At 42.6% G+C, this 10,998-nt stretch overlaps 1 protein-coding gene across 1 annotated transcript in view; it reads right to left on the bottom strand.

The window, feature by feature from the left end:
* The window catches only part of HIGD1B (HIG1 hypoxia inducible domain family member 1B), an 11,053-nt gene extending 6,579 nt beyond the window's left edge, over positions 1 to 4,474 (bottom strand). The window contains exons 1-3 of the mRNA XM_088470742.1: positions 4,438 to 4,474; positions 3,944 to 4,100; positions 3,109 to 3,243 (exon numbers count right to left, since the gene is read on the bottom strand). Of these exons, the coding sequence (XP_088326868.1) occupies positions 3,109 to 3,243; positions 3,944 to 4,040 (232 nt within the window). The 5' untranslated portion in view covers positions 4,041 to 4,100; positions 4,438 to 4,474. The remainder of the gene's footprint in view (positions 1 to 3,108; positions 3,244 to 3,943; positions 4,101 to 4,437) is intronic.
* Between the last annotated feature and the right edge of the window lie 6,524 nt (positions 4,475 to 10,998).

Raw genomic sequence — 10,998 nt, 5'->3', positions numbered from 1 at the left:
ATGTCATTAAAAACTAGCGTAAAGAAGAACAAGGAGTCCTGGAAGTGATGATATGGCCCCCACAGAGGCCTGATCTCAACATCAAGTCTGTCTGGGATTACATTAAGAGACAGAAGGATTTGAGCAAGCCTACATTCACAGAAGGTATGTGGATAGTTCTCCAAGATGTTTGAAACAACCTCCCTGCCGAGTTCCTCCAAAAACTGTGTGCAAGTGTACCTAGAAGAACTGACACATTTTTGAAAGCATTCTTACTTTGCAGCTTTTTTTTTCACACCTGCCTAAAACTTTTGACAGTACTGTATATTTTTATAATAAAGTTGTAATGGTTGTGTTTATACATACTCCTTGGGACTGTGTATTAACTATGGGGGGAAAAAAAAAAAATTTACTTTTTGTTTGTCTGTTCCAGCATCACGCAAAAACGACATGATGAATTTGGATTGTGTTTTCAGTGTTGTATAGCTGGGGTGTAGTCAGCAGCCCAGGATGCGGACGGGCGAAATACCAGCACCGAAATCCCGACTGCCGGCTTCCCAAAGGTAAGTATTGGGCATTAGGGGGAGAGTTAGGGTGCGGTGTTAGGCATTAGGGGGGAGGTTAGGTTTAGGCCCTGGGGGGGAGGGTTAGTCTTGCTTTCTATCCTTATTTCGGGACGCCGCTCCTGTATTCTGACCAGCGGCATCCCGACAGCCGGCATCTCATCCCAAACCGTATAGCTTAGTCACTTAGAAAATGAGGTATGTATTCTCTCGGGATACAGTCAGTATACCGGCACTGATATCCCGACTCCTCTCTCAATACTGACGCTGGCATCCCGAACACCAAGATACCGAAGGTAAGTAGCGAGGTGGGGTTAGGCACTAAGGGGGGGGGGGGAGGGTAGGGTTAGGTACCAAAGAGGCAGGGTTAGCATAGCAAACAGCAAGTGTCTGTATGCTGTCGGATTTCTGACAGCCGGGATCCCATACCCAACCCATTATCTCAATGTGACATTAGGGAGAGGAGCAATAAAGGAAACACTAGATTCTTGACATTCGGCATGTGCAGGCTCCTCAAAATCAAAAGACGATGTAAATAAATATAATTTTTTTGGGGACAAATATACTTTTAGGGACTGATTATGAACTAGGGAGGCAAGAAAAAAAAGAATCCAAATTTGCACAGGTTCCTCCAGCCCAAAATGACTGTGTGTATATAAATATTTAATGTATTGCACACCCTGAATATAGATAGATAGATATATCTAAAGATCCATTTCACGGGAAAATCCAACTATGTCAGGTAGCTTATCTTAACTCATGAAGTTGCAGTGTACATGTCCATCCAGTAGATGGTGCACCAAGACTAACGGTGGGTACACACGGTATGATCAGTCAGTGATAACGATATCGCTGACTGATTGTCCTGCACCTTCCCGGAGTGCTGGATGATCGATATCGATCATCCAGCACACCGCCAACGACCCGCAATCAATGATAGTGGGTCCCTATAGTAATCTGGTCGATATCAGGTTGGCCTACATGCACGGACATTGCAGGTCGTTGGAAGGGACCAACAAATGCACGATATGAACGATAACGATATGATCGAGCATTTTAATCGTCCCATGTGTACGCACCATAATACTACATATCATAGCGTCGCTGCTCATGTTACTTACAACATTTCAGTGGTACTGTAGGTTAAGTGGCTAGCTCACAAGTTAGTAGCCCCAAGCATCTTTTTGTGGTAATCCCTGAAGGAATAATTGCATAATTTACAAAGATATTATCTACAATTTAAAATATACATCACAATATTAGATGCCGCTACTGTCTTTGTAACATTAGTTCCACTGAGCAATAATACTCCCACATAAGCGAAGCTGCAGTCAAACGCTAGTGTGTGTGTGTGTGTGTGTGTGTTTATATATATATATGTATATATATATTCTAGACAGACCGGCACTCTGCACTTATAATGCTTCTCCTTGCTCCAGTGCCCTCAGAGAATCTGAACACAAACAAGCTACTGGACTGCGGCACTTGGAGACTTCGAAAAAGATTTTTAATCCCAAACGTCACATATACAGACCAACGTTTTGGGGGCACACTTGCCCCTTTGTATTCACCTTGACAAAGGGGCGAGTGTGCCCCGAAACATTGGTCTGTCTATGTGACGTATGGGATTAAAAATCTTTTGCAAAGTCTCCAAGTGCCACAGTCCAGTAGCTATATATATATATATATATATATATATATATATATATATATATATATAAAATAATGTGTGTGTATGCCCATGATCTGCTGGCTACTTCCAGCAGGATAACACATCCTCGCATGGCACACATCATCTGAAGCTGGTTACATAAATTTAGACACAAGTTCCAATGACATCCACAGTCACCAGATCTCAATCCATTAGAGCACCTTTGGGGTGTGGTGGAATGGGAGACTCGCAGTATGAAACTGCAGCTGCAAATTCTGTAGCCACTGTATTATGTGATCATGTTGACTAGGGCCAGAGTCTTTAAGAAATGTTTCCAGCACCATGTCAAATCCATACCATGAAAAATTCAGACGGTTTTGGGGGCAAAATTATCTCCTACACAATTCTAGAAAGGTGTAACCAATAAAGTGGCCACTGAGCTTATGTGTATATAAAGAAAGGTTATTGTGCTCTACCAGTAGTATTTATTGAATAGAAAGAAACAAATTAAAAACTAGGTGCAATAGGGGTGTGAGCATAGTATATAAACAAAATACATGGGTCCCCTGCTCTCACCAAAGGCATTATTAATATTATTTTAGCCGTTTAAAGCTGTACTCTGTATTAAAAAAAGGCAATGTTAGTTGTACATATTGCACTATATGTTATCATCAACTCACATCAAAGTCTTCCCCATCTAACCATACACTAAATGTAAACATTCTCATTCTGAATTTTAATGACTTCCAAATTCATGGAACATTAACTTCAAATATTATCGCCACACAAAAAAAAAGCCAAAATATACGTGGTTATCCTCAAGTGCACGTCCCACCAAGTGTATTCAAAAATTGCTTTGTTGGTGCTATTTTTATTTTTTTTTCTTTTAAATAATTTTGCGAAGACCAGACTTACCCAAAGCAGTGGCCCCCACCACGCAGGCTTGTGCAGCAATCCGTGTGTGTATCAGGTGAACAGACATTTTAACATTGCCTCTTTGCTTTAGTCTGTACAGCCCATAAACTACAATTGCGGCAAATCCAGCTAACCCTGCAAAGTATAAGAATCAATAAATAAGTCCGTTCTTGTGTCCCTTTTATTATAAAAAACAAAACCGATCTAAGATCTATTGGTACTCCAACTGTTGAGGGTGAAATTATTTCTCATAAAAAGCTGTATTGTTAGTCTGTATACTGAGATATCAGTACACATGTCCCAAGGGCCTCCAATACTATAAGTGACTATTCATTTGCTTTTAATGTGCTCCACAGTGATTTGAGGAAGGCTGGAAAGGGTGCAAGAGGCAGAATTGGTCTTATTGTTTTCTTTGGGTGCGTCACAAATTAATTTGTCAACAAAAGTGCATTGATTGTCCACAGATGATTATTCTGCAAATGGGACAGGAAAAAATTAAGTTTATAATGTAATTATTTATTTTTTTTACAATAAACTATTGCTAAATTATCAAAGGACTACTGTTTAAGTTCCATAAGAATATTTTATGATGCAAATAAAGAATGACCCAACATCAGGAATATCACAGTGAATTACATTTCCTGCATAGTACCAGCACTGATGATAGAATGCAATATACACATACACACCTACCTCTCCACTATTTCTGTATTGTTGAGGTCATGACAATGCTCTACAACAGATGTAGGCAGGCTAGAATTGGTGAGAGACAATTAGCCTAAACTTGCTAAATGATGAGTATTAGCTTTGTTGGTGTATTCTTGTTGTCACTTACCAACTGGGAAAAGGGGGGACTGTTTCATTTTACGCTGTAACTTGCTGGTGACGGTTTCCTGGTCCTCTGGGGTCCACTCAGCGCTGTCTGAGGACATTTTATCTCCTTCACAGGATATTGCCAGCAGGTGACATTGTGGACAATTCAGAGTTGGCAGCTCAACAACATAAGAGAAGAGAGGACATGACTATATGAGACTATATGAGAGATGAAACAGAAAAGATTATTACGTATATCATTACTACCAAGGGAATAGCTATGTTATACCGCTGGAAGTATGTGTCCTTTCAATACACTCCATTACTTGCAGATTTGTCTCTGGAAATGTTTATGGCTAACAATTACCCTAGTGCTAGTTATATCTAATAAAGTTCTTTTTTTAGAACTTTCAGACTATATGTACTGTCTCCAGATATATAGAAAGATAAATAATAAGATAAATTTAAATAACATTCATATCTACAGATACGTGCATAACCTATAATAAAACCCACCTGGTAATTTCTTTGTGAAGCATCCAGCCTTGTCCTCTTTCTAGGTCACTCACTGGGACTGGACGCCGTTGTCACGGAGGTACTTTATGTACAAGGGAGACTGGGCTTCTTTCCATGGAGAGCCTGGGAAGGTTAGTGTGGGTCACATGCCGAGACTCTATTACACACATGAAAGAGAGGCCGAGCTTGGCAAACACCTCTTTACTCAACTCACTGGCAACATCTAGACAGGAAAGAGTTAAATATGTGTTGCTTACTTGGTCCTCACACTTCATTCTTCATCCATGAGATAGATATGTTTTTATATATATTTTATTATTATTATTTTGCAAGGCAATATGTTGTCGCTGAAGGCACTTGGTGTGTTTATCTCAATCACATCTTTAGTTATGTTATCATTACATTTCTGACATTACTATGCTACCTCTATAAAGCTGTGCTGCAGCTTTGTTGACCCCTGCATGGAACCGGATTATAGCCCCAAAGGGCCCTCGGCAAGCTATTAGATCCCCACCCTCCACTCCCTCCCCTGCGCCCACTCCACCTTAGGGGTAGATTTACTATTTGGGACAATATTAAAGATTTTCTACTGCTGCCTATTGCAGAGAGAGAAAATCTAGCTTCCTTGTAGCTTGTGCGCTATTGGTCGGCACTCTCCCCCTCCCATTGTCTCAAAACAAACGTCAGCTCACTGTGAGTGCACCTTGCAACTTCTCCCTGTGGGGCTCCTAGGCTTCAGCCTAGTCAGCCTTATGAATAATATGGCCCTGACCTCAACATGTGTCCTTTCCCTTTGCAGGCAGCCTGGTAACAGACATTTATGTTGAAAATTGTAGCCATTAAAAAAACAAACATTTAAATTTTCTCTGCACAAATTTGGTCCAACTCTTTAGACCTCTTTTTGGCCAATCCTCCGCCCATATCTAAGGCCATTTCTATCCACTACAATTTTCTTAGAGTAAAGCTTGATTATGAGCGTATACAAACAGGGCTGTCTCGTTGGCTGTGCCATTTTCCAGAATTGTCAATAGATGATTAAAGCATTAGAAAAATCCTGTCATCTCATACCAGCTAGTTCCTACAAAGAACTATTTTTAAATATATTCCATAGGACATATATAATCCCTCACAGAAGTTTTTTGATGGGGTCTTCCTCTTCGCACAGATGTTATAGATGCCAGGAAGAAAATGCAGATATATTTCACTGTCTTTGGGCATGCCCCTTAGTAAGAATCTTCTGGTTGGGTGTCAGAAAGTTTGCAATTGAACTCCTAGTGAAATATTTACCCTTTAATGCGGAGTGGGCCATATTGGGCATATTACCAGCAGATCAAAGGGTATCTAGGGGAGGGCGGAACTTCTTTTGGCAATTAGTGCTGCAGCACAGAAAACTATTCTTCACATGTGGATTCAGCCGGCAACCCCTCCTTTATTTCTGTTTCGAGAGAAGTTGTTCTATCTTTTCAGGATGGACTGGATAGAGGCATCCTTGGAGAGGGAGATCAGGGTTGGTAGGTTTTTTGAGATGTGGGAGAGTTATGTGACCACTCTGCCACTGAATACAAGGCAGCTGCTCCACAAGTGTTTTTCTCCTACATCATGGTTCGAACTCAGAATGGTGGATAATGACCCGCCGATATTGTTCTAGAGGGGAGGGCCCATTATCCGCATGACGGCAAGATTCAATTATTGAAATCTGATAGATAATTTTTCAGTTTCTATAATATCAGAGATATATGTTATGGTATATCGTTGGAATTTTGTATGGTATCAAAACTATGTTATGTGTTGTACAGTGATATCTGTTATGCATAATTGTGCAAAACCACAAAATATTGCTATTTTTGTGCTAAAGAGTCATAATAAAAATATTTTCGAAAAAAAAACATTTAGAGTCATGCTGCGATTGCAGGTGGCGCACGAACCCCCAGGCCTTAGGCAGCCTCGTGGGCAGTGACGGACTGGGGCAGGATGGGCCCACCAGGGAATGCAGTGGTAGGGGCCCAAGCTTAAGGGGTGTGGCCAGTTACCAGATGGGCTTAAGGGGTGTGGCCAGCCATAACAAATGGACTTGGACCTCCATTAGAGAGCACATGCAAAGAACAGGATCCCTTTATAAAATAGTGGACAGGGGTGTATCAGGACCACCCACTTCGATTGGCAGGAGGGCTAATCTTGGTGTAGTTTCTCTAGAAACAAGCCAGGCACCCAGGGGCGTTTCTAGAGAGGAGGGGGCCCGTGTGCAGTCTCTGACATGGGCTCCCTCCTTGGCAGCCGGCAGCGCACTGAGCTGTGCGCGGCCAGCGCCGGAGTTATAGACTCTGGGCACTAGAGTGCGCCCAGAGTCTATAATGAATGCACAGGTCACCGGGAAAATGGCTGCGACGGTCATTTTCCCTGTACTGCGCATGCGCAAACGACAGAAAAATGGCCGCCGCGGCCATTTTCCTGTCTTTTTCCAGCGCCGGATCCCCACGCCGACCTGGAACTCCGGAGAGGTAAGTAATATTATGTGTGCAGGGTGCGCGGTACGGGGCCCACCCTGCACCCATTATAGATACGCCCCTGCAGGCACCCAAGTTCATCCATGATCCTGCTCCACCCCTAGAGGAGCGGTGGTGGATCTCAGGGAGTGGGGCTCACCGGGGATTTCCCCTGTACCCCTGTGGGCCAGTCCAACCCTGATATTACACTTGCTTTTATGGATTAGTTTGCTCTAGGCAGGTAAAAGCAAAGAGTCAGGGGCAGAACTATGGGAGACAATGGAGGCGCCTGCCGCCGGGCTCTAGCACTGAAGGGGCACCTCCTTCATTGCCAACATATTCACTCCACTTAGATCTGTAGCACCAGCTGAGTCTGAGGGGCAGATCTTTGATGGAGCAACTTCCCGGCACGGGATGCAGTCGGCAGTAGACTGGGCATTTTGTGATTTGTAGTCCCACAACGGTGGCGGTCTTGCAGTTTCTTGATTTAAACTCCTCATAGCCACCACATCAGATGGTTTTCCCCTCCATCAGGGGTATCAGGAGCAGGCCCGGCGACAGGGAGGGGACACTAGTACCGGGCCCCGAGGGTCAGGGGGGCCCCGAAGATTAAGTGACAGTAAAAATGAGTCAGCAGGACCTGTTAATACATTTTAAAATGCAGTGCTGCTGTGTTGCGAAGTAGACAGGAATTTTTTCCCTGTCACAGCAGCTATCCAACACAAGCCCCACCCACCACCACCCTTCCTTCCCCAAGTCAAACACTGCACTCTGACACGCAGGGGCTGGTGCTCCGACTTCTGGGCCCACATTCCCGCCTGAACTTCCTGTTTCTTCCTCTCCTCTCCCATCGGCTTGCTCCCCTCAGTTCAACTGAAAGTCCTCCCCCCTCGCAGCACCACTGATCCCCCCTCTCGCGACCCCCTCGCGGCACTCCCGACTCCCGATATATATATATATATATATATGCGTGTGTCTGTGTGTTTATATATATATATATATATATATACAGTATATATTATATATATATATATATATATATATATACAGTATATGACTACTTATACATCAATGTACTGTGTTAATAGGAAAATGTGTGTGGTTCCTCCCTTGAATATATATATATATATATATATGTTTGGATCCGGTATGTGTCCTTGGAGGAGTGGATGGGGGGGGGGGGCGGGGGGGGGGTTTGGGGGCCCCTGAGATATCAGTGTACCGGGCCCCAAGTTTTCTGTTACCGGCCCTGATCAGGAGGGCTATAACTTGCATCTGGGATAAACTTACGCCACTGCAAAGTGTTGCTGCTGTTCGGTGAAACGCTTGCACCTAAATGCAATGATAGTAAATGACCTTACTGAGTTGCATATTTATTTTGTTCTGTGTCCCACAAAAGTTATGCTTACGTCACTGGTATCTGCTATACTTTGTGCCTCCCACAGCTAGTGTTCCAGAGAGACCCGTCTGGAGCACAGGTTATCCCAGGGAGCATGGGAAAGGTGTGTTATGTATTTTGATTAGTGAGAAATAACGTATAATGTACGCACATTTATTTTTGTAAATATATATTTGCCTGCAGTGTGTTTGCTGGTCATGAGTTAATATAAGCATATGTTACCTGCTGATTAAACTCTTGACATAAGTTTGAAAACTTATGATTTTAATTTTTATGGCAAATACACAACTTTGTAAATAGTAAAAAATAGTCTGGTATACTTTTACAGTTTGCCACATCAACCAAACAGATGTTATGGAGCATACACACGGTCAGATTTGTCAGATCTGTCACATGAACGATTGAACGATTTTACCAAAGATTTGAACGATTGAACGATTTTTGACTGCATTAAAATGAATGGAGTCGTCCAAGTCTGATTGCAAACACATGAGATGTCAGAGATCGTTATCTGACCATCGGGAACGCGCATCGTTCATCGTTCATTGTTCAGGCATATCAGATTTTCCTTCAGATATGAACAATTGAACGATTTTTTAAATCGTTATCGTTCAGATTTGAAGAAAAATCTGACCGTGTGTATGCACCATTAGATGTCATTCTCTAAACCTGGGGTTCTCAACTCTAATCCTCAAGTACCACCAACAGGTCATATTTTGAGGATTTCTTTAATCATGCACAGGTGAGTAAATCTATTTTGCTGGGTCAGTAATTAATCCCACCTGCTTTCAGAAATCCTGAAAACATGACCTGTTGGTGGTACTTGAGGATAGTGGTTGAGAATCCCTGCTCTGAACTGTTATGGAAAAATTACTGAATCTGATTGGTTGCTATGGATAACCTTTTGCTCATTCAAGCAAGAGAATTACTTATTCTCTCTTTATTTCCATATACATCTTTTAGGTCTTCCCTGGTTCAGTTATTTTTGCCCCACCTCTTTCCTTCTTTTTAACTGGTATATGATGCATAGGACCATACCATAATGAAAACAAGAATCAATGTTTGAGAACCACTGCTCTAGATAATCTTGATAAGTGCAGATTTGACAATATTTTAAAATCATGTCCAGGCAGACTTTGCTACTGAGCAAGCGCTGCTAAGCACGTCGTGTGCAGTACTGCTTGGAAGAATGGTGGAGCATACCTTGAAACACTGCCAATTTTGAAATTAGGACATTTTTCAGGCCACATCTCTATCTGCCAAAGTAACACACTGATCTGACCAAATACACAGCGTCATATATTTACTGCCCTGGTTATAATGGGACTCATGAAGAGTTGGACACTTTTTATGCAGATGTCAAATGCATCCAAAAAATAGATGAATGACGTGAGTATGCTGAGCTGCATGTATCATAAGAAGAGTGTGACGCTGCATACTAATACTTAAGGTGCATACACACACAATGATTTTTTGAACAATTTTCAATAACGATATCGTTTATCGTTCAATCGTTTAAAAAATCGTTCACTTTCTGAGTTAAAAAGATGAACGATTATCGTTCATGCGCGTTCACGTTTGTAGTAGGGATGTGCAGGCTCGGATAGGTTCGAGTTTGCACGTGGAGTTCGGATTTTTCCCTCCAAAAAAACGGAACTCAGAACGAGGCAAAACGTCATCTTACATGGACGAACATCATCATTCCTGGTCTTTTGTCCAGGAATGATGATGTTCGTCCATGTAAGATGACGTTTTGCCTCGTTCTGAGTTCCGTTTTTTTGGAGGGAAAAATCCGAACTCCACGTGCAAACTCGAACCTATCCGAGCCTGCACATCCCTAGTTTGTAGTTCATAAAATCGTTGGTAACAAATCGATGTGTGTGTATGCAGCTTAATGCATACTAATACTAATGCATGAAGCTATACAGATTTTCCAGTATATTTACTGTGAATCAGTAGGCTCTTAAAAATGTGACAATTTTCAAAATCATAATTCATTATTTGCGTATTTGAATGAAAAATACTGCTTGCATAAGTATTACACCTCATGCAAACTAATACCCCTTTCACGTCGAAAAAATAATCTGGGTTATTACCGGGTCGACCTGGGTCACGGCTCAGTGTGAAAAGGACCCTGAAAAATAACATGGGCCGAGTGACCTGGGAATCAAACTCTGGTAGAAACCACGGTTGGAGCATACTTGCCGACTTTGTAATACCTCTTTTCCACCAAAAACCCAGGTCCGACCTGGGTTTTTAGACATGGTTCCAACCCAGGTCAGACCCCATTTACACTGCACCTTCGATCTGGGTTACTCCCAGGTCAGCCATGTTCACACTGAACCCAGGTCTGCCCTGCTAAACCTGTGAGGTCATAAAAAGTGGGAGGTGACTGCTCCACAAGCCACCAATCAGCTCAATTTAGTCATGACCCAGGTCGGATAACCCGGGTCGCACCGTTTACACTGCAATTTTACCCGGGTCCATCATGGGTCCAACCCTGGTAGCTACCTGGGTTGGATTGCTGGGTCACTTGACCCGGGTTATTTTACAGGGACCCTTTTACACTGAGCTGCGACCCGGGTAGACCCAGCAAAAACCCAGGTTTTTGCTCTGGTGTAGAAGGGGTATAACTCTTCTCCCCGGGAGAAGCCCGGAGAGGAGATTCTGTTGACATCT

This window comes from Taudactylus pleione, unplaced genomic scaffold (assembly GCF_031769625.1).
Source record: "Taudactylus pleione unplaced genomic scaffold, aTauple2 ptg000102l, whole genome shotgun sequence".
NCBI lineage: Eukaryota > Metazoa > Chordata > Amphibia > Anura > Myobatrachidae > Taudactylus > Taudactylus pleione.
The sequence above is the reverse complement of the archived record's forward strand: the minus strand, read 5'-3'. Positions and strand labels throughout refer to the sequence as shown.